Source organism: Tyto alba, unplaced genomic scaffold (assembly GCF_018691265.1).
Source record: "Tyto alba isolate M040663 unplaced genomic scaffold, T.alba_DEE_v4.0 Super-Scaffold_1000006, whole genome shotgun sequence".
Taxonomy (NCBI): Eukaryota; Metazoa; Chordata; class Aves; order Strigiformes; family Tytonidae; genus Tyto; species Tyto alba.
The window spans coordinates 4,434,886-4,458,411 of record NW_024881272.1 but is presented as its reverse complement, the minus strand read 5'-3'; the positions used below and the strand labels follow the sequence as shown (position 1 = coordinate 4,458,411).

General features: G+C 44.6%; 1 protein-coding gene and 1 non-coding gene across 4 annotated transcripts in view; both read left to right on the top strand.

The window, feature by feature from the left end:
- The window catches only part of COP1 (COP1 E3 ubiquitin ligase), a 129,310-nt gene extending 106,720 nt beyond the window's left edge, over positions 1-22,590 (top strand). For all 3 annotated transcript variants that reach the window (XM_042804750.1, XM_042804744.1, XM_032995544.2), the window contains exons 19-20: positions 19,464-19,508; positions 21,452-22,590. In XM_042804750.1, coding sequence (XP_042660684.1) covers positions 19,464-19,508; positions 21,452-21,469 — 63 coding nt within the window. In that variant the 3' untranslated portion in view covers positions 21,470-22,590. The remainder of the gene's footprint in view (positions 1-19,463; positions 19,509-21,451) is intronic.
- On the top strand, positions 3,651-3,786 carry LOC116962283. Its single transcript, XR_004407498.2, has one exon.
- Positions 22,591-23,526: the final 936 nt, after the last annotated feature.

Below are 23,526 nucleotides of genomic sequence, written 5' to 3'. Positions count from 1 at the left end.
AAGCAATATTACATATACTGGGAACGAAGATTGGTTCAGATCCATTAAATAAATAAAAAAAAGTTCCTTTCACCTGTAATCTGTAGATAGCACATAAATTAACTGCAACAGGAGGAGAAGAAGCTACATCCTTCCTCACTACCTGTGCTGGCAGAGGCTCAGCGTCGCTAGCCAAGCCTCCCAGTGTAAATCAGGCATACGTGGTTTTTCTTTCCTAGTTTCTAGGTTGATCAGTTGAGACCTCGTTGCCTTTTTCTTCCAAGAAAGACCTTCTACAAAACAGACTGCTCTTGCCACATTTCTTCTGACCATCAAATAACAGCACGCTGGTCTAGTCTGGGGAGTATGTGCTTGGGGGAAGACTCTACTCGTTTAGAATGAAATACCCTTGATTAAAATAGGAGGTTAATAGTGCTTCTGTGTGTGCCTTGCTTTACAACTTGCACGTTAGCTCCAGCATTTGAAAAGATAAATTTGAGCCAGCAGGAATGAAAAAAAAATAAAGGAGAGAAAATGAGCTGGAAATGAAATACAAATGTCTTTATTTAGTACAAAAGGATTCTTTTCACTATTGGCTTTCTCGTTTTTTTAGGTTCACGCTTGCCTTGACAGTGCAAAAAAAAAAAAAAAAAAATTGTTGGGAAGTGCATGAAAATCTGAAGTAAAACAAGAGTTAACAGCTTGTGAAACTTTTTTTTTAGTGTTACAGCAGGCAGCAGCCTGCACTGGGAGCTTGGGAGTTTTTTGTTTCAAAACTTAAGAATATATATATTTACCTTGTGAAAAGTAAGCAAAGTTCCATGCTGTGAAAAATCACTCTGCTGATGCTCAGATGTTTGTATAAGAAAAATGCCGCTTTAGAGATTTCTTGTGGGTAAATGTTTGGCTAGATGCGCGGTTACAGGGTGAAGGGACGCAGATCGGCTCCTGCTTTTCCAGCGTACCCTTGAATCCAACCTCAGACCTTCTCGGGGTCTCCTGGCTGTCCTCCTTCTTCCCGTTGTAAGGCTCCTTGGCTTTCCCCCGAGAGCAGAGCTGTCTGAGCGTGGAAACGGGGACGAGGACAGTCTCCTCCTCGTAAACCCGCCACAATCATCACTAAGTCTTTGGCGTTTGCTATTCATTACCCATTCTGGAGTGGGGAGGGGAGCTATGAAAACTCATTTTTGGACAGATTTTTGAAGTTTCCATTGTTTTCCTTTGTGAGCAGGTTTGAGGTGGGTTTGTGATGCAGACAGGTGTATTCTCGGCTGGGTCTTCTGTCTTAATTTTGGATAACACATGAATGTGGAATTTGAGCTCAGCTCACTACAGGTCTGTTAATGAAGTAATGAATGTGACGGACACCAAGCCCCATTGTCCGTTTCTCCTTATCCAGACAAACCCATACTGTGTATGTGCCGTGTGTGTGGCTTTTTTAGAGGCCATTTCTTTAAACTATTATTTATTTCTTCCTTGGAAACTACAGCTAGGGGAGTAGATGATCATGAACTCTTCATGGGAGCTTTTCTGCTGATGATTGTAGCAGTACACACGAGTTTGCCGTGACAAGAAATAAGTCATGCGTAGTCCTGGCAGAGGAGTTATTTTTTATTTTCTTCTATCCACTGTATTTTGTCCTGTATTTCTCACCGTCTCTGCTCTGAAACATTTGAGGCATTGCCAGGCTAAGGAAGAAGCAGCAGGGGCCTGCCGTGCACTCCGGCTTTGGCTCTGTGGTGTCTGAGGAGTGAGTCAACATCAGCATCTCTTCAGAAAGAATATCTAAAATCAAGGGAGGATGAAGCAGATTAGCTAAAAAAATCAAATGCCAGAAGTGTTTGTTTGTCTTCCCTCACCCTTTGTCAGCAGAGCTTAGGTTTTTATTCTAATATTTATGTAGCTGAAAGATGTTATAAAATCAGAAGTACTGTGTCACAACACAAGGGGTTCTGTTCACTCCTATAATCCCAGTAGGAAAATAACACGATTTTTTTTTCTTTATATACTTAAGTATTTTGCTATTAGTGTCGTTGGTAGCTTAATGGATTTCTTGATTGTTGAGCTCCTCTTTTTGATACAGTATTGTTAGTCTTTGGATGCATTCAAAATGACAGGGAGCGATAAAAACAGTCATTTCAATTTGAGATATCTGGAGATAATTTTTTTTATACCTACTGTGTGAAAATAACTTGAACAGTAGCAGAATTATCCATTGTAAGAGAGATGATTTTACTTGTGAGTTGGTTTTAAAGATAAAATCTGCCTACTTCCCGAGATGTGGATTTCCTATTCATTGCTCTGTTAAGATTAATCGGGAGCAAGACTTAATCCAGAACAAGGATGATTGAATTGTCCTTAAACAGTGATGGAGAACATTACCCAGATCTCAAGTTGAGAGCCTCTCTTGGTCTCGCAGTGCTGAGAAATCACAAGCATTAGAGCACTGCTTGTGAGTACATCATATGAAGGGTGCTTTTTCCTCATTGTTGGGTCATTAAAAAGTAAAATACTTTCTGGTTTTCGGAATAAAGTTGTTAGGAGGTGTTGTATGGAATGGGTTAAATCCATGTAGCATGTTAGCTAGGGAATATTTTGGCGTACAATAAGAGAGAAGGCTCGCTCCACCTGCAGAAGCCTCTGATGGCTGGAAGGTCTGCCATTAACTAAGCCACTTCTGGGTTTGTGGAGTGGCCAGGATGGAAAATTAAGTACCTTAATGCAGCTTTGTTTCCTTTTTGGGAACCCAGAGAAGGACAAGCTTAGGCTCCAGCTACCTGAGCCCTCTGGGCAGTGTGGCCAGCAGAGCTGCAGCACGATCCACCGCTCCCCTTTGCTGTCGCCAGCCCCGAGTGCTTGCTGCCAATGTGGTGATGCTAACAACAAAACCGTGCTTTTTAGAATTAATGCCTTGTTTTAATCTTCTCTTTTCCAGCAGGAAGTGTGTACAGCCATCAGGTTGTCCAAAATCTCCAGTTACAGCCTCGAACAGAGTGAGGATGTAATCTGGTTCTTGCCCTTTTGGAGGGCCAAGGAGATAGCGTGGGGGGAAGCATCTAATTCAAGGATTTCCAGGCTGTGACGTGTGAGCTTGACAGCCCCTCAATTCATTTCAGGACTCCTACCTGACAGCAAGCTGTGATCAGTAACGTTTGGGAGCTGGCAATACTTATTTCAGATGCACATACCACATTTAAAATTTAAAAAAAAAAAAAAAAAAAAAAAAAAAAAAGGCAGCTTGCTGTTTAATGGCCTTGCTGTAGGGACGCTGGCAGGCAGCACACTGTTGGCAAGCTGTTCCCTGGAGTTTAGGAGCATATTCAAGGCCAGGAGATTTAGGGACTTAATGGCACTGCAGCTTCAGGCCCTGCTGTTAGCTGGCAATCACCAAGCAAGTAAGGAAGGAGCCGTCGGTGCTGCATTAAAGGCCGTTGGGCGTGCGTGTGTGCCCCATGCTGCATCTCTTTCTTCTGGCTAGAATGGTTTTGACCTTCCGAGTTCAACTTTCCCACTTAATTATATTTTCCTATTATTTGAATCCTCTTTTCTTCACCTTATTTGCATGCATTACCACGTGCTTCATTTAGGATTCGATACAGTCAGAAGCCTGGGATAAAAGACAGTGTAGTAAAAGGCTGTTTTAATCATGAGATTTTGTAGGACTGGAAGCTGCTGGGACCAGTTGGGGACCCGTCATGGGCAAAAGATACATGTTTTGTCCACCGTTGCAGTCTTCCTAGAGTAAAGTGGAGGTCTCTGTCTGCTTTAGAAGAGCCAACTAAACCAGATCGTTCCCCTCCATACATGTGTGTTATCCCATAATGTGCCAAGACAGCTCCTGCAGCGTCCTCGGCAGCGGCTGCTGCCCAGCCGCGATGTCCCACCACGTGAGGACAGCCCTTGGGCAGGGTTTTGTCTGCAGCATCCAGAGCTAGGTATAATTGCCAAGCGTGAATCCAGCTCGGTAGTTTAAAGCAAGACTGTAATCATATTTATTGGGTTTTATGTTAAAATGCCCTTTTTCAAAAAAATCTTCTTTAGGTTTAAGAAACTGGCTGTAGGGGTGATTACATTCTGCTTGGAGAGGTGTGTGTTGGTTGTCCTGAGGTTCCCCTTCCCTTTCAATTCTTCTTGCTGCTTCAAGAAACAGTCATTTGCTGTAAAGTCAGGTTTGCAGCTTTGATTGAAAATGACTGTGCAAAACCCCATCAAAGCTGTACGTGCCCCCGAGTCATTTAAAAAAAAAAAAAAATAATTAAAGGCACCTTGGAGTGTGTGAGCTCCCTGGGTTGTCAGGAGCCATCACCTGTGGTTTGCTGGTGTCCCCAGGTAGGCCCTAGTCAATCTTTATCCGCCCAAAGAGCCCAGGAAAAAAGGGAAGAAAGGGAGAAAGGATTAAATTGCTCTCCCTGAGATTTAGGATGATTATTAAGTGCTGGCCCACTGCCTGATGACTGTCCCTGGTTTGCAGAAGTGAGACAGATCTGAGAGGGGTGACTGCAGCTGTATAGCTGGGAAGTTGTGTTTTTAATTGCTAATTAAAGTTGCCATTTGCATTTGGGGTTTTCCTTTTTAAAGAATGACATCATATTACACAAGAAACTGCTAGCATTGTTTATTTATAGCACCACCAAACTGACTACTCGCTGCTTTGCTGGTACATCTGTATTTCACCTATTGCCTACTTTTGCTTTCCTATCTGTTTTTTTTATTACTTCTGTCCTGACAGCCCTTGTTCTTCTAGTCCTTGACTCCCCTCCCGTGCAGACATATGATCCCCTAACGTTTTCCTTTTTGTCTTTATAAACAATAGGCAGGCAGTCTAATAGCATAGTCCAAAGTCAAGGGAGCTTTGCAGATTCAGCTTGACAGCTCCTCTCTCTGAATTATTTAAAGACCATAAACAAAAGAAAGCCCATCTAGAGCTTCAGGTGACTTCTCATCTAGTGTTGTGGAGAGTGCCTGATAGTCCCACTAATTTTGCGCATTTAAATCTAAGGGATTTAGTAGAATAGCAAATGTAATTAGAATTCATGGGGAGCCTCCTGGCGTTCCTTGGGGGAGGGCAAGTTGCAGGGAGGTGAATGAGCAAGTCGAAGAGAGGGGAAGTGGAAGGTGAATGAAAGAATAGGGAATTTCTCTCTAGTAAGAATTGTGTGTCAAGTTTAGATTTTATTTTTTTTTTCCCCTCACACAATCAATGAACTTGTCTAAAGACATCGTACGTTTTTCTTCTGACTTTAATCTCAGTCCTTGGGGGTTTTCGGGTTTGGTTTTTTTTTTTTTACATGCTTTGTTTTTAAATCTAACATGCTTTTCAACAGCTGAATGACCCAGTGATTTCTGATTTCTCAGATGCATTTTTGTTGCTGGTTTCACTCATTCTTCTGGAGTCAGGAGTGTTTTAGATGGATGGGATTAGGGAAGCAGGCAGCAGAGCACAATTGAGTCCTCTAGGTGATGCAAAGTTCATTATTATCTTTTGAATAGTTCATTCTGCAGAACGAAGTAGGGAAGATGTCATGCTTTGCATTTATTCTACTAAAGCTATAAAGCTGTACTCTCATCATTCTTAATACCTAAGGCATCGCTGTCTTCTCTTCCCACTCCCTTCTCCCCCCAGATAAATACAATGAAGAAAGCATGAGTAGTGGGACATTAGAGAAGCAACCTCACATGTATCATCTGTACGGTTTTGTTTAATGAAGTTCTTCACCTTTTATGTACAGTCCGACCTTATTAAAATTCAATATACTGTACTGTCTTTTCACAAGCAACCATACAATTGGTAATCAAAGCTGGTATTTCGCGGTGTGGCCTTACTTTGAAAACTGACTTGCAAAAATGGCTTGTGGGCTTCAACATACCTTCTTTCAGTTTACAAATGAAAGATTGCTCTCTTCCAAACTGCCTTGACGACATGACCCAGCTCAAAGTCCAGTTCAGCTCCCTTTTGCTTATGGTCATAACAGATTTACAGGGAGCCAGACCAGCTCTAAACATGTTTCTGGCTGCAGGTGAAGAGGAGATGGTTCTGCTGGCTGGGAGAGGATGCTCAGCTCTGCTGCCCCATCCTTCCTTGTGCTTACCCTGTACCACAGGAACAGAAGACAGTAGACTTTTTTTAACACAACCTGAAGACTTGAATGTGTGCAGGGAGAAGATTGAAGTATAACTGGATTTTTACCTAGTTACTACTCAAGAGTAAACTTGTGCTTGTGACTTTAAACGCAGTTTTGGCTATCATCAGAACCTGCTGCCTGCAGTTGTAGGCTCTTGCCATTTTTCATTGTCAATCTCAAGTTTATCAACATCTCTTCTCCTTCATAATTTTCCTGCATGCCCTGGCTACTGAAAATACTTGCCCAGCACACTCTGCGCTTTTGAAGCAGTATTTTGAGGAGAGAAAGGTTCCTATTTCTCAAGACTAGAGAAGGCCACGTGGTTTGGTACAGCTTGCCCAGCCTTGTCTTCATTGCAGGAGGTTTTCAGGTACGTAGTGCTGCGCTTGATCCTGTTATAACATTAGCTGAATTGGATGTTGAAGGAGAGCAGCAGGTTCTGAATTCTTTCAAGATTAATGGAAACTTTTGTTTTACTTTAATTAAACTTCCATTCCTTAAATCAAAGTCCTCTTTCCCAAATAGGTGTATGTTATAAATAGCATTAGTGTAGGTATAATTTCATGAAGCTTATACATATGCTAATGTTAACGTTTGTGCCTTGATTTTTCTCTGCAAGAAACAATTTGTCCTTTCTTTTATCTCAGCGGGTCCTGGTGATTTCACTTCTGTGGCACACATATATATGTGTCGCATAGGAAATACAAGAAATGTATACATTTCCTTTATATATTTATATGTGGATAGTTCCTGTAGTGGCTTCTGCAGCTACAAGCTGGGCCACCTTGCAGGCAGGTACCCTTCCTTCTTCTGTTCCTACCACCAAGCAGCTTGTGGCCCTTTGGGTGGAAGCAGCCTCCAGGGATGAGGTGTTTTTGCTCTCCTGCTCGGCCTCACTCCCCTCCCCATGCCGCAGCTCTGCCCGCCACAGCAGGTGTGTAATCCCCCACCCTCCCTGCCTCCAGCCTCGCCTGGAGGTGCAGCATCTTGCGTATGCTGTCGTTTCCCCCCACACACACACACGCAGCATCCTCAGCACTGACACTCAGACCCATGACTCTGTTCCTGTTGTTATCAAATACACTATTCCTGGCTTAAAGAGAAATGAAGGCTTTGATTTCCATGGCTGCCAGACTTCTGGCCCATCCAGTAACACAATTAGAAGGCTTGCAGTTGCAGTGAAACCATCATCCTTCTTTTCCAGCTGGCATGAGCAAAACAGTCAGAATAGATGATGTTTCACAGATATTGAGCACACGAGTCCCCATGCAATGTTATTCCAAGACCCGTTAACAAAACGGTCAGGATTTTAACGTGTGTCCAGAGCTTTCAAAGTTGATTGGTTTGAGATACTGTAGCTTCAGGGTTTGGGGTTTGTTTCGTGGTAGGATCTCACTAACAAATGGATGGGTGTGTTCAAGGGATGTTATTACAGTTAAAGCATACAAATTAGATGTCAGAATTCAGGTTGCTTTCACATGACCCTTTTTTGCATCTCTGTGTCAGGCCAGTCTTAGAAGTAGAGGTGATTTTCATTAGGATGGTGCAAACAAGCTACAATCGGCAGGAGATCAAATTTACTAGGTGTTGTCCAAACAGACAGCAAGTGACAGCTTCCTGCCCCAAAGAGTTGACAGCCAAACTGTATAAAATGAACAGTAGCAGAGTATGAATCCATTATCTGTTTTTAATAAATTGGTTTCCTTGGTCCATCAGCCATTTCATGAGTTCCTGCCAAAGTGTTCCCCTCTTGCTGACCTAGCCAGCCTGACTCAGCTTGGCTCCCTTTGTCATTTGTGATGACATCTATGATTAACCCGTTCTTCTGTATTGATTGCCACCATCTGTGGTTGCAATGCATTAATTGTTCTTCCACTTATGCTTTGAGGGGGGACGGTGTTGTGTGAGGCATTTAGTAAAGTTGTTCTTTCCAGCCTGTCCCACCTAGCATTGGTCAGCACACGTTCCCACCAGTTACCAGTTGCAAGACCTCTTTCTCCAGAGGTTAGTTCGGGGCTTTATCCACCCTGTCTTAAGTCTATGGTAGTTTTAATACCTTAATAATAGTCAAGCCTTTCTCTTTCTTGCTTTGATTAGGAGAATTCTGTGTTATTTAATCTTCTGCACACCCTGTCTTAGACTGGGAGCCATGCAGGAAATGGTGACTTTGTGATTACTCATAAGCAACACTTAATACATTATTCTGCTGGGAGCAGGAAGGCTCTGCATCCTACCATCATGAGGCAGACTTCATATCGATACTCTTAATCTCTCTTAATCATACAGACCCAGCTGCCAAAGATGGTGAGGAGATGAGCTCCTCTCGGTTTCAGTGAGAACTTCTGAAAATCCATCCGGCTTTGCTGAGAGGCACACACTTGGGTTAAAGGGACTGACAATAGGCATCATTTGGGTGTGGAATGTTTCATCACATGATAATTGGGAAACCTAAAGCGTTTCCATAGTGTGTAATTTGCATACAGAGCAGGATTCATGATATTTGGAAAAAACAAGGCTGGACTTGCCCCAGTATGGGCTGTGGGACAATTCTAGATGGCTGCCAGGCAGTATCGAAAAGTCCATCCCTGATCCTTTGTGCAAATCAGTTTGGCCGTCAGCTATAGCCTCAGTCCCAGGAACCGCTGTTTTTCTGTACCAAATGGGGGAAGCAAACAAAACTGTTGGATCTTGAACTGTAGGTTGAGGACATAGAGGAACGTGTCCTCAAACAGAGCTGTCACAATTGTGTGGGTGCCACCGTTGTCTGGGACCACTGTGAGGGTCACCTCCTGGATGTGGGGAGGGAGGAGATGTCAGGCCAGGCTCTGTGTGGCCTGAAAAACTGGTTAAACTATGGGTTTGTAGAGAAGTGAAAATATTGGGACACCTGATAATGTTCCAAGGTTCATAACTGTTCAGCATGTTGCGAGCAGAGTCAGTGTCATGCAGGAATTTATTGTTCTTCTCCCATACTCATGGCAGGAGAGCCTGGTGTGAAACTCCCCAAGGCTTGGATGAGTTGTTGGAGCACTTGGTAGATACCAGACACTGATGTAGGTCTAGGACCTAGGACTGCTAGGTAAGTGTCCTGCATTCCATGAGCTCAGATGTGTACAGCAGTGGGAAGAATAGTGAAGCGTTCTTCACAACCCTTGGCTGGGTATCATGTTGGAGCCAGTGTGTTCAGCCACTCCTGGCAGGCTGTTGTGGTTTAGGGTTGATTTTTAGCATGCTTGATAGCCATGGTTTGTGCCCTTAGTCTCGTTTGGGAGAGGATTGCAGCTGGAATGGGATTTCTCATCAGCAAATAAGTAAATACTGCAGTTCAAAAAAGTAACGTTTATTAGGAGAGTTAAATCTCAGTGGTATTTCTCCCTGCTTTTTCTCTTCAGCGCCTCATTGTGAACATCTGGATTAACCTTGGGCAAATCCACTGAGTGTGTTGCCTCGGTTTCCCCACATGTCAAAGTAGGATAATACTTAGCTACCTCACCAGGGCATTTGTTACACTTAATTAACGTTGTAATGTGTCTTTGGTTCCTCTGATAAAATGCGCTGTGTGAATGCGAAGTTGTTTTTACTGATTGGATTGTTAATTAAATGTGCACATATAAATGATTTATTGGCATTAGAGAACTAAGACTTAATAATTCAAAATATTAACGTCAAGGTGGTTGAGTCAATTTTAAGCCTGTATAATTCGGCTATTTAGAGACTGAAACTAATGACACTGGGAGACGAGGGGGAAGCAGGAGCTGGACCAACTAACAGCTTATTTCGTGGTATTTTTATATGGGGACCGATTTAATAATGGGATCCCAACTCTTGTGCTTGGCCCAGGGAAGCCACTGGCAGCATCAGCAGTACGCTGAGCTTCACAGAGCGCAGGAGGTGTGATCTAGCAGTCATCCCTCTTGGCCCAACTTAGAAACCATTTGTCAGCCTTCAAAGGAGTGTGATGCAGTTCAGCACAGCAGCTGACGTGTGCAGTATTAGCTCTTGTGTATCAGGCAAAAGCATGAAAGAAAAGATAATCTGGGGTATGTGCGCATCTGCAAGGCCGCTGACGTGGATCACCTACTCCTGTTGAAAGCTCCTGGCCCAGCAGCAGTTTGTTCCCACAAAGCAACATGGTGTTTCAGTTTCTTACCATAAGGCTTCTGCCTCATATTCTTCTATCCTCTGTTTTTTATCTAGGCAGATGTTTCTGAGGTGGATGTGGGAATGAGCTGTAGTTGACAGCTAGAGGAACAGATCTGTCATCCTAGTGCAGTCATGAGTTCAGGAACCTAAAATTATAGAGCTAAGAAGGCAAGGTGGCCTCTGGGATCAGATACAGTTGGTTGATTGGCTAGTAGGACCAGAGCGGAAGGTTAACCATCATCTATTCCCTTTCTGAACCCAAGGAAGATGTGCACGTTGGTGTTTGTACGTTGGAGGCAAAAGGGTTGGAAAGAAAAGGAGACTTCTGTAAGCAGGATTTTCGAAGGTGGATTCACAAGGGGAGGGAGGGGATGGGAAGATGTACACATTGCTGTGGGAGAGACAGTTGAAACTCAAGAATTGGAGTGCTCAAAGTGGGGTTTTGATGAGAGATGCCATGCAAGGGACAATGATCTCACAAATACAAAAGCCCTGAAGGATATGGGACAGATGGTCTGGGAAAAATGAAAGCGTTCTTGCACAAACAAGGGAATTGCTGATTCAAGTGTGAAGAGGAATATTTGAAAGAGGGAACCGAGCAACTGAGGAGTGTTGGATACAGTTGAGCTGGAAGAGAAAGCACTGATTTGGCAAAAAGGAGAAGGAGGAAGAATAGGGAAGGTAAGAGGGATGGGAGGAACACAACATGAGTGTGAAAGAGGGATAAGAGAACCAAGTAAACATGAAGCAGGGCTTAAAGAAATTTAAGTTTTCCCTTCACAGTAAGGCAAGGAGTGCCTTATAAATTAAGGAAGACTGGGGAGCTGGGAGGCGTGGGAAAGGATGTCTTCTAGCATCTCTCGGGAGTTTTCCAGCAACATCCATTCCTTCCCAGTGCAGCAGCTGGGCGTGGTGGTCCTTACCGTGCTTCAGGACTGGGCTGTGCAGCGCTTGTGGCAGGCTGTGCCTGTAGGGTGGACTGCTTGTCCGTCCGATTCAGGGTAGCTTGGACTGAAAAGGCTTCTCACGTTCTACTGATTTCTGGTTACAGCTCTGATCCCTGGTGGTATTCCGCTGGTCTGCACAAAATGAAAATCTAAAACTACCAGATTTAGGTCCCGTTTCTGAATACTCTCATACAAATTGGTGACCATTTCTTCAGATCGCACATTTTGTTTCTGATGAGGGTTTGGAATGGAGGAATAAGCAGCAGCAATAGTAATGATAGCATTCCAGGGCTTGGTTTTGCCACGTACAGTGCCGATGGGCAGGACAGCGTGACCTTGGCTAGAGAGAGATTAAATTCATCACCTCCAGCATGATGTAATGACTGACTGCAACAGACAATAGAAGAGAAGGGAGGAAGATGTATCAGTGGTAGGAACACAAGTCTTGGACTGCACAGTTGTCAAGCGACGTATGGTATTGCATTGTGTAGAATTGCCAAATGAATATTTGGGAGCTTTTAAGTATTAAGAGAATAGATGCTAAAAGCTGTTTTCACTAAACTTATGCCTAGCCATTTCATGTGGTTTTGCAATATTGATGCTAATGTGCTGCATGTTTATGTATATGTTTTTTTGTAGGCTTATTGCAAGCTATATTTATATACTGCTGCTGCTATGTTGAAGGCCTTGAGCCTATTATTTATGGGGAGCATCTGAAATCCTAGAATATATGACCGTAGGAACAAGTAGCTTTAGAGACCTTGTCACAGATGGATGGGCAGTGGAGCTCAGCATTCCCACATAGAGGAGGAGAAGACTTGACCTTTGGGGGAGGGGGCATTAACACCAACATAATTTGGCTTTAACATATGTCTCCCTACCTTGCCTGATGGGGAGTGTGCAACAGCTGTTAGAGCTGTGTATTTCGCTTTGCAGTAGATGCAGAATAATAAGTGTCTGACAAGTTATTCTCTTCGTGATTTCTAAATAAATTAGGCGCTTATCAAAACCACTTTTGTTCCAGAACAACTAAATCACAGAGGCAGTTGCCTGTAATATAGCAACAGTTCCTGGGGTGGGCTTTGCTGGCTGGCTCTCCTGCCTTGGCAGAGCTTTCTTTGCCCTCTTCCCATTAGTCTCGTTGGCCTCAGTTTCCATCTTGAATTCAGAAGACAGTGTGGAAATGAGCAAATTGGTGCCTGTGTGCAGCATCGTACACATGCGTACTTCTATTTTCTTCTAGCCCGGTCTTCAGTTGCCTTGTTGATCTTGTTTTCTTGAGAGCTACATGCTGAAAAGAAAGGTCATGCTAAGAAAAAGTGATTTCTCACTTGGCTGAGAGAGAGCTTACTACTTATTTGAGTGTGTCATTGGAGCAAGCCTTGGACTGCTTTCCTCTGGGCACACATGTGCTGTGAATACAGAGACCTGGGTGTATATGATAGCAAATAAGCTTCCAGTTACACAGCATCTTCTTGTGCTAAGTTTGGCCTGAATAGGAGTAGAAAATTACATTAAGTGTGAAATCTAAAAATGAGAAGGCTGCTGCTTCAGGGAAGCAGGAAAGAGGGATATATTCATGTATTGAGAGTCACTGTTAAAAAATACCAGATGTGGAAGTGTCAAAAAACTTGATAAAAGCATCCCTGGTACAGAGGTTAAAGTCTGGAATTATTGAAAAACAAGGGGAGGGATTGAAGGAAATGTTGAGTTTCTACCTGCGCACGTTCCCTAGTGAGACGCAGTTCATCTTGTGCAGAAGCTGCAAACTCTGCGAGGTGTAGGATGATGAAAATACTAATTCGTTTGAAAGCTTTTTTCCCTTTTATAGCCTGTCCATGCATTCCTATGTGAGAAGAAATTATACGCGTGTGCATATGATTCTAGGCAAGTCTTTCTATAGAAAGTGAGCCAAAGGAGTGCCATCCTCTGTAAATCTGTGGGTTCATGTGTTAAGAAAATATCCTTACTGTGTTGTGCGGGTGTAATTGTGTAGCATTTATAAACTTAAAAACCCAAAAGATTGTGTATTTGCAGCTGGATCTAGAAAGAAGCACAGGCAAGACCTTTTTCAGATATATTGAGTTGTTGCTTCTTTCGGGGGGGTCCGGATAAGCCTGAGGAGGCTTTATCTCTGTGTGTACAAAGAAATTACCTTCAGAACGAGATAAAAATACAGTTTCTAAGGATTAAAAGACACGGTTTAGGCATGCGTGTTCTGTTCCAGTTTTAAAACCTAAAGAGTTGGGTGTTGCTGCTCATGAAATGTCTTGGTACAACATCTTTTGTACGTAAGACCTTGTTCTTTAAAGAACTGCTAGGTTTAAAGAAGTAATTAATTTCCGCTTGAACTTGATGTTCACAGTATAGATAATAAATATTCCTTTAAAATTGTTCAAAAGGGATTAATGTTAGGTGAGTGTGATGGCATATAAAGTAAATTGTGGCACACAGGGAGACAGGGGGTTGTGCACCCCTTTAACCATCCCACCATGCACCCCTTCATTGATAACGATTGTATCGCAACAATGGAAAAAAAGAAAATAAAATTCAGTGTGCAGCACATTGTCCTGCTGGGAAGAGATCTAATCTAGCAGTTTAACATTTAAAAGCCTCTTGATTTTTGTACACTGGAGGTTCATTGTGTTTTCTAGGTTAGAATTTTCTTTCAAAAACAAAAGCTGACTTGAGTCATACAACAAGAAAATAACCAGGTCTCAGGGGAATCAGAGTGAACAGCCATTAGAATCTGCTAATTACAAGATGAAGAGCAGTCAAGCAGTGGTGGTCTGTTGGGGAACTGCTTTCATATATTATGATGTATGAAAAGACTTTGTGCATGATGTTGATGGGGAAAGCTTCCGTGAAATATGTCTTGCAGATGGTCTGCAGCGCAGTCCTAAATGCCAGCACCTGAGTAATAGTTGCCATCTTCAGTAAGGGCTGAGAAGCCTTCTGTACAAACACCACTAGATTTAGTTCAACTATATAATTTTATTCTGCCTATAAATAATATAAGACAATGGCCACTTGAGTGCAAGCTTTCTCACCCAGTATATTTTCCCATTGTATCAACAACTTTGCTTAATTAGGCTCCAGTTCCTTTGAGTAAGCATTCAGGGTTCGCTGGCAGTGAGTCTGTCTGCTTGAAAGAGAAATGCTGATGAACCAGGCATTTGTTAGCAAAAATGTCTGCTGGGGTGGGAAGGTGAGAAGTTGTTAATTTAAAATAAGATCTTTAAGAATCCTAACTGTGAGTTCATAGAACAAACCTAGCTGAAGATCCAGAAAATTCATGCTTACCTCAGTGACAACGGCACAGGAAGTTTGAAGCGAATATGCTTTATTTGTGCGGAAAAGAGGGGATAACAAAGAGGGACAAACTGAATATTTATAACATGGTGAAAGTCCCAAATAAGATTTTTGAGTCCATCACATGAACACATGCACATATAACTTGGAGACACATCTCGCTTCGCCGTTGGCATCTTTAAGATACTAAGGAACAATTTCTTCAGCCCATTGTGTTATTGCTGGTATCCTGTAGAAGGTAGGGGAGAGTGCAAAAGTAGGAAGTAAGTCCACGTTGGATCATTTCTGCTTTAGCCAAGCTTTTTTTCCTTCCTCAGCATGGGTCTCGCAGGAAACAGTCAGTTAAGTTTGTTTAAGGGTTCATTTTGTCAGGCTAACGACACAGAGGAGTGCTGCTGTGTCTCTTACGTGTTGGCTTACAGGGTCAAAGCCACGGTTGTTAGCCACCCACTGCAGTTCCACACCTTTGAGTACTCCGATTCTGTTCCTGGCAAGACTAGCTTTCACAAAACTACTGCATTTACAAACTATAAAGCGTACGTTATGTCCATATATAAACGTTCTGGTTGACAGTTTCACTCCCAACAGGGGCACCCGAGATGTTTCAAAGTCGGCATCCAGGCTCCTTTGTACAGACCGTGCTCCAGCTTTTCCTTCAGTGTGAGCTTCTGAATTTACTTTAAGGATTGATATATGTGGGATAACAGATGAGGAATGGCCTCACAAAGGATTATACTAAGGGGGGGGAGGGGAAAAAAATGCAAGTGATTTGTGCTCATCTTGCCTATTTTGAGCCCCTTTAGGACAGGCTCCCTGTTTTGTGTCAGGAAAGGAAGACAATAAAATATCCAGCTGTGATTTTGCACAAGCCTGCTGGCAAGAGGGGTGCTTAACTCCTGGAGCATTGCAGCTGCAGGCACACATCCATGGTGGCTCTTTATTAGTGAAGAGGGATGGCTAGACCCAAGCCTCCCAGCTACTGGGAGGATGGATTTACAGCTTAGCTAGAGGGTCTGTCTGGAGCTTTCCCTTGCTCCGCAGAGTGGAGTCCTCTTGAGTATCAGTGTGTGTCCCTCCAAGGTGATGTGTCTGTGGTTTTAACAGCTGCCCATCTGAGATGATGTTCATTTAGTTCCACCCTCCTGCAATGTTTTCTTGCACAAAGATGTAAGGAAAGAGTGGAAGGGCTACAACCTCAGCTGAGTTTCCTCAAGCTTCACGAAACAGCCAGAGCATTTCCGATTATTTTAATGCCGACTGCTCTTGCATGAATACCAGCAGGCAGCCAGACTTTCCTTCTCCTCCCTTCCTTCCCTGTATAAATGGCTTCACCAGGGCCATCCAAATACAGGGCTCATCTAGGAGGGAGCAAAATCAGTGTGCTTCAAAACCCAGCTGTCACTGGGTGCATAATTCCTTCGAATGATGAATGTAGCAGGTATCCCATCTACCCAAGAAGGTCCTAAATTTGATTTTGTTTTTCCTTGCCATCAAGAATATGCTGCAGAAATTTCTTTTGGTTCAGTCAATGAAAGTCCCTTCAGATCCCAAGGGCAAATGCTTTAAGTTCCTGTGGGTCAACCAGTTGTGTTCATCCAGTGCCACATCCAGGAGAAGGGGACGTGTCAGGTTCAGGACAGAGGTGCTTCTCTCTGATCTGTCTTTGCTCTCAGAACTGACTTACAATTTGATTTTTGCATAATGCCTGCCTCTGTGGATATGCATCCAGTCTGTAGGCAATAACAAAGATTTATGGTGGAGTCAAGTCCTTCCCAATGTCAAGGAACTGTCCTTCAGACTTCCCATAATACTGTCACTGCAGTCAAGGAACAAGTTGGCATGTGTGGGAGGTTGTTTGTAAGTCTTAGCGCAGGACTTCAGCCCTGAAGCATCTTAGAGCAGTTCTGGACCTGCACCCTGTATTAAGATTAACATGACTCCTGTGATGCACCTGCATTTGTCAATCTTTCTGTATTCATATGTAATGCCAAGAGACAAGAAGATGCATACTTTTGACATCCCCAGAGCCTTGCTCTTTTCTGTTGACTTAGCTTCAGAGTTCTGGTCCTGTTATCTCCCGTCAAGCTGTCCCAGGCTTGTTGAGATGCCACGTTATCTCATCGCAGGGGACCCGAATGCACCGCACCACGTCTCCAACTGATCGCTCCTTATCTGCCTCGATGTGCAGAGGAGGGGTTGCCACATTTCATCATGTTACACAGCCGGTGGCTTTCCACCGGGGTGCCAGTAATACTTGAGATAAGCAGCCGCATGGAATAAAATGCTGTTGCTTGCCAGGTGGTAAAGCCTCATGATTTTGGGGGGGGGGTGTGTGTGTGTTCGTGTTCATTTTTTCCTTCAATCTTGTTTTAGCAAAGGCAGCTGGCACTTTCTGCCTCTCCTGTTTAGAAGGGATAGAGCTGCTAACCACTCATAGGAGGAAGTGCATGCATAGAAGAGCCATTTTAATAACTGATTTCTTGGAGGGACTCCCTCACCTCACCTTGGAAGGACTCGGTCAGGGTGGATCCCCCAACATACCCCTTACCTCTGCTTCGGTAGTTTCTGACTCCTGCAGACAACAAATTTGGGAGGGATAAGGAAAGCCAGCCTTTCAACCTTCTTGCCCTGAGTAGAAACTCTAAGTGTGATGATGGTAAAGTAGAACATGAAGCCACAATGGATGGTGATACCCTGTTTGTCATGCCTGAGATACATAGATGCTCGTAGTGCTGCAGCAGGGGAAATAGGTATTCTGCCAGTGAAGTGGTCGTGGTGGTGTTGTCTTTTGAGGACATGGTGACTCTACTCATACATGTCCTGGCAAAAGGACTGGTTCAACGTGCACACGGCTGTCACGAGTTACCAGCCTACAGACCTAAGCAACTTCACGACTTGCTTAGCTGTTTAATGTGTTGAATGTATTGGCTGTTTTACAGGCAGCACAAAAGGAAGAGAATTGTTTCTTTAGAGGATTCAAAACAAGTTACTTAGCTGTGTTCCCGCGGAAGCAGTGCTAGAATGCCTTAACAAGCAAGTCACTGTTTGTTCCATGACAGATTTGGTGCTAATTTTGCTGCTGTCTGCTCCCGTTTGCATCTCATGGTTGTGGATGAAAGCAGCAGAGCGGTGATTAGCTCAGACCCTGCTGGAAAAAAAAAAAAAAAAAAAAAAAACAATGGCTTCTGAAGAATAAGGGAGTGAGAGTATATTACCCTCTGGCATTTTTATTTTATTTAGCAGGTAAAACTGTTCATTGAACCAGAGTTCATTTACAGTGGTACCCCAGCAGACTGCAGCAGCAGGATGAATTACCAATCACTCACCATGCAAATAGGAATCATTCAAACCCAGGATCATCTGTACTCAGGAGTTCGTATCTCTTGCACTGCACACTAGATAGCTGCTGGTGCCCCTCCCTCACCTCCAAAATCCTATCGGGCATCTCTGTCCTTGTTTTAGTCCCCAAATCACATTTATATCTGCATTTCCCTTTGTGGGTTTTCATTTTAATGCTGTTAACCAGAAGCTGAGCGGTTCACAGGATTAGACTCTCTTAGCCACCAAATTAATGGAAATTGGAATATATGCTTCCTTTGAGGATATACTTTCTTTTCAGGAGCTGTGACTTGGAGGATCATTGGTGAGATAATATCAGGAGTCTTAACTAATCCCCTAATGATTTTACCAGGGGTGAACAAATCTATCTATAACAATTAGCCCAGTGGTCCACCACAAGGCTACTCTTACCCGATAACTGGGATCTTGTGTTGAAAAGGATTTTTCTCCCTTTGCTTCGAAGCTGGTGTCTGTGCAAAGTCCCGAACCTCATGGGAAGGCATCACACAACCCTGCTGGGGCTTGGTCGAGCTGCCTTTCCGTTCCCTGTGGCACGGGGCGTATTCTAGTCACTGAGATTATTAAAAATGCTTGCATTAAGCGATGGGATAATTGCAGCAAGTTTGTCTGGGGACGGATAGCAGCAGCAAGAGAAATTGAAAAATGTGTCTGAGAAAAGATATCAGCTGTTTTTAGAGGAAGAGGCTTCACGGCGGGCGGTTTGGCAGCCTACGCTACAGCTGCTGGCACAAGGGCAGACACGGGACACGGGTCTGGGAGCAGTGGTTCAACCTCGCCATCTCCAGCACTTACATCTTTTAGGTTTATTGACACCTAATCGTTCCTTTGGATTTCCCCCCTGTCTGAGCGATTGTGGTTTGGGAGGGTGCGTCTCTACTTGCTGATCGCCTCAGGAATACAGTCTGAAGAGCGAGGGCTGTCTCCCCCAGTTTTTGCCAGGGGGTTGCCTGACTGAGGCAGCAGGCTGTTAATTTGTAGACAGGCAGGATACCTCCAAAGGCAGCTCCTATCAGTTGGCAGGAGGTGAAGAGATGCTGCCTTTCTACATAAAGCAGGGCTGGAGTCCTCCCTGTTTATCTTCCCTCCCAAATTGGGTAGATGTGCTATTGCTCTCTAATCTCTTCTCCTCTTTGTTTCACTTGTCTGAAACCTCTTGGCTGTGGGAGAGGTTGCGTGGCCTCAGAGCCAGAGAGGTTTTGTCACGGTGATTAGTTGGTTTAGTTAGGGCACTGGAGACCTTTGTCCTTACACTGCCAAAAGATGAAAATGATTATTATTTGCCCACTTCACAGGGAGACTGCGAGGATTAATTCATGTTTGTAAATTGCTTTGGAGATTTAAAGCTCTGTACAAGCACCAAGGATTATTGCTTTTTAATTCTTCAAGGTAGTATAACTTTTATAAAGACTTTTAGGCTCGAAAGCATGTTGGAAATGGAAAGAGTTAAGTCCCTTTGAAATTAGATATACTTCTAATGCTTAATATAAAAAGAACTGTTTCTTCTCTGCTGCTTCTTCCAAAAAATAAGAAGGAAGGGGAAAAAAAAAAAAAAAAAAAAAAGCAGTGGCAGATTGTGATAGTGCCTCTTCTTTTTTTCCAGGAGTCCAATGTGCTGATTGCTGCTAACAGTCAGGGTACAATTAAGGTAAGTTATTTCATGCATCTCATCTTGAAACATTTGAATCTGTTAGTAAAGAGCAAGGTCAGAGAAACCGTACAGCCAGGAGAAGCCATTAGAGGAGGTCATCCCAGCTGTAGAAGTTTGTAATTTAAATGATCCATTTGCCTCTGGCGCACGGCGGAGCAAGCAGACAGCACACGGGCAATGAAACCCAGTTAAAGCAAGGTGTGGAAAAGCTGGTGGCAGCCATCCAGCACCCAACGTGCCTCCGGTGCTCCTTGGGGTGCTGGTAGCACAGAGAGTCTGGCACAGGCATCTCCCCAGGCTCACGCTGGTTCTCGTGGCAGCAGAGGCCGTGCGTTCACTACCAGAGCCCGTCCTCCAGCTGCTGCCGCTGCCGCGGGGTGCAGCAGAGATGAAAGCCTTGCTCCTGATGTGCAGCCGGCTGGAGCAATGTTTGAAATGAGTGAAATGAGCAGGGACGCTCCCTGGCTTTGCTTACTCCTGACGCCCGGGCTGGCTGTAACAGACAGCAGCTGCCAGCGCGGGGTTTTGTGGAAGCAACAGCCTTCCCCGTCCACCCAGGCACCAGCGTTTTGCCAGGTTTTCAGCACTTGAATTTAAAAGTCTTCCAGAGTGTCTGTTCAATGTATTTCTCTCCGTGAAATGCACGTAATAAGGAAAAGACTTTGTCCTTCTTTACATGTCTATCAGACAGCCAAGCAAAACCAGTACCCAAGCCCAAACTGGTGCTGATCCTCCAGAGAAGCCCAGCTCTGATGCCATCCCCAATTATACACAGCAGCATTGAGCTCCACCGTGCTTTTCAGGCTTGGTGGTTAACCCCATAAGCTTGTAGCCCAGAGCCCTGGCAGCGTTCTGTAGCTGCTGATAAAGGGGTTTACTTGCTGTTTGCAAAGTTACACGCCGGATTGGCACTCTCATGAAGCTGTTGTCTTCGTCCTGATTTCCCCTTGCATCCCTGTGACAATAGCAGCTCTCTGGAGCCAGACCAGAGTTGCTGGTCTGAAGAGTCCTGGAAAAATCACCAAAAAAGCAGGAAGGGGGAGAGACCCGAGTGGTCGGTGTTTGACTGCATGTCAAGATTTATTTTTTTTCTCCTTTTTAGGCCACAAGTGGCCTAGTTACTCCTGCTGTTGCTGCATGTGATGCTGTAGCCTCTCTTTCATTGGTGATTTATTTAGCAGATTTTGGAACTGGTTACTTATTACTTTGGTCAGATGGACAAAATGCACAGACGCTTTTGATATCTTGAAGCGGGTCCAGCAGCAACAGGAGACTGATTAGAGAGGAGACGTTTTGCTCATGCACTTTGCTTGTCAATGAGAGAAGGTAGAGAGAGAAATGCACAAACAGCCAGGGCTGTCAGAACTCTGGTATTTCCACTTGCCTTTGGCAGCACGCAGGAGGAAGGTGGGGAGGTCTGGGAAAGGACTGGCTTTGCACAAACCCACTCGATTCTGGGGGCAGGTGCCGTGCCAGGCTGCACCCATGAGCTAAAGCTCTAGAGTTTTCCCCAGTGAAACCAAACCAGGTTAATACAGGCTCTGACCACCCTCTTAGTCACTTTTCTTCTGCCGTCTCTAGACCGTGCCTTCAGCGGCTGCTGCACCATCTTAGCGTGGATGAGGGAAATGTGAGCACAGAGGACAAAATCTCTGATCTCCATTACAAGATTTCGAAGAGCTGGTTGATTGGGATGAGTGGAAATGAGGCAACTGTGGATGGTTTTGCTCCGTGCTGTAATCATCCTAGCACAAGCAAACATCAAAACCAGGATCCTTGCCAAGTGCTTATCCCATTTGCGTGATATTTTTGCATGCTGGTGAATAGAGGGCAAGGGGTGGAGACAGAAGGGTCAGTCCTCTCCTAGTGATGTATATGCTGATGTAGGAGGTAATGTCATAAATTCCCATTCTAAATGTCTCGTCTTCCCTACTAATCAGGTACTGGAGCTGGTATGAAGGGTTTTCTCTCAAGGCATGAGGTACTTGGTCCTGCTGATACGCTACAGTATTCATCTGGGATCCTCAGTGGGACAAGAAACCGAAACCACCTTGATGTTCCTCCCCAAAACCATCATGTTTGGGTTTTTTTCCATTTATGGATTTTCTAGGACATTTTGAGACACTGGAAACACCAGTGAACTGTCTGCCATCAACATTAACTCCACAGACTTTGCTGCTGCTGGTGGTGGTGGTATGGTTGTCTAATTTTTATGATAGGAAAACAAATTCTTTTAAATAAAAACAAAAAGGAATAATAAAATTTATTGAGCCACAAGCTGAAGCTGGAAGATTCTCTCTTGTTGCATACGGGAACAGATTTACTTGGGAAGGGAGCTTACAGGACCACGCAGGGCTGTCCTCAGTTGCACATCTCCGGTTACTTTCATCTGGACTGTTCTTCATCCCCATTGGAAAAAGAAAGTCTCTAAGCCTTACCTGGACGTGCAAGCAATTCACTTGCAATTCCATAACGATATGATCCGGTTGTTCCTTTGATTTATTAATTATTTTTTTCTAGATGCATTAAATGTTGAGAAATGCCACCCAGGTTGACACCTCTGGAGACTGACGTCCTCTGGTCATCAAGAAGAGAAGGGCAGCTTCCCCTTGCTCCTTTCCTTACGCCCCTGCCTCGACCCGAAGGGGCGGCTCCAAAGGAGAGGATTAAATTGTCCTCCCGTCTGCGTGAGCCTGGGCCTGTCTGCTGCCTGCCACCACCAACGTGCTGAGACGAGGTGACCCGCAGCTGCCTGGGACCTGGACTGACCTCACCAAGACGTCATGGGATGACGATCTCCCTCCCCCTGACCTGGCTGTGTTTGACCACCTCAGCTAGAGGAGGAACCTTCTAGATCCAGTTACCAAAGCCCTGCACCACTCAGTTGCCTGTGTGGTCCGGTTGTGTTTGCCCCTCTCCGCACACCGTGGAAGCCAAGCGTTTTGAATGTTGTAATAAGAGAGGGGATGGAGTTGGTTTGTAATGTGTTTCAGAGCCATGATATAAGTAGCCTTATTTTTAATGGTCATGCATACACTTAATTGTACATACGGAGGGGGAATAAACCATGATGCTAAGAGTTGTTGTTGCTTTGTTGGCAGGCTAGCGGGGGGAGTAAGAAGGTGCAGATGGTCTTCACAAGTAGCAGCTGCACTGAGCTGTCGAGATTGCTGCCAGAACTCTTTGAGCTTGGAAGTGGAACTGGTGGGCGTAGCATCTTTTCCTCGCTGTGGGTGGCAAAGGTGCAATGTATACAGTGATACCTGTGGGAAGCGTTCCGGTTTGCAAACAGAATCTCTCCGCCTTCGTTCAGGGCCGTGCGTGTCTCCCTCGCCCCTCCCAGGCTGGGATTGCCACAGGGCCTTCGCTCGCCGTGTCAGCAACGCAAGGCCCTGCCACAGGCTTGGGTTACCCATCAAGGAGCCCTAGCCCGTGGCATGTGAAAGGTGTCTCTGTCCTCCAGGTCTTAAAAGCCCAATTCTGATCCTCCCAGGAGGACTGTGTGGTCTTCCCACGTCGAAAAACAAGGATGTTCTTGGGGTTGTGAACAAAGGAATGGGGACGAAGCCTTACAGCAGAGTCAGGGACAGACCCTGTCCTCATTCAGTCTTGGTGCCTGTTTCGAGCAGGGATATAGATGCTCCTTCTAAGCTAGGAGGATGTGAGACACATCAAAATTAGTGTCGGCTTCTGGAGAGTCTTGTCCAGTGGGGAGGAACGTGATGCTCCGCTCCAAGAGAGGTGTGGATGGCCCTCAGATGCTGTGGGCTGGTTTTCTGCCAAGGTTTCTGGCATGCCAGAGCCTGGGAGAGGAGAGGAGAGGAGAGAGGGGGAGAGAAGAGAGCTTGCTAGCTTGTGTCTTGCTCTGAGGTGCTACCTGCAGGTCACCGTCATATGAATCACCTGAGTCACTGTGACAGAAGGAAACAAAATCAGTTCCTTCTGCCTGATGGCAGCTGTCTGACACATCCCGCTGAGCGTTAGCTAGAATTCTGGTTTGCTGTATTTCGAGAGA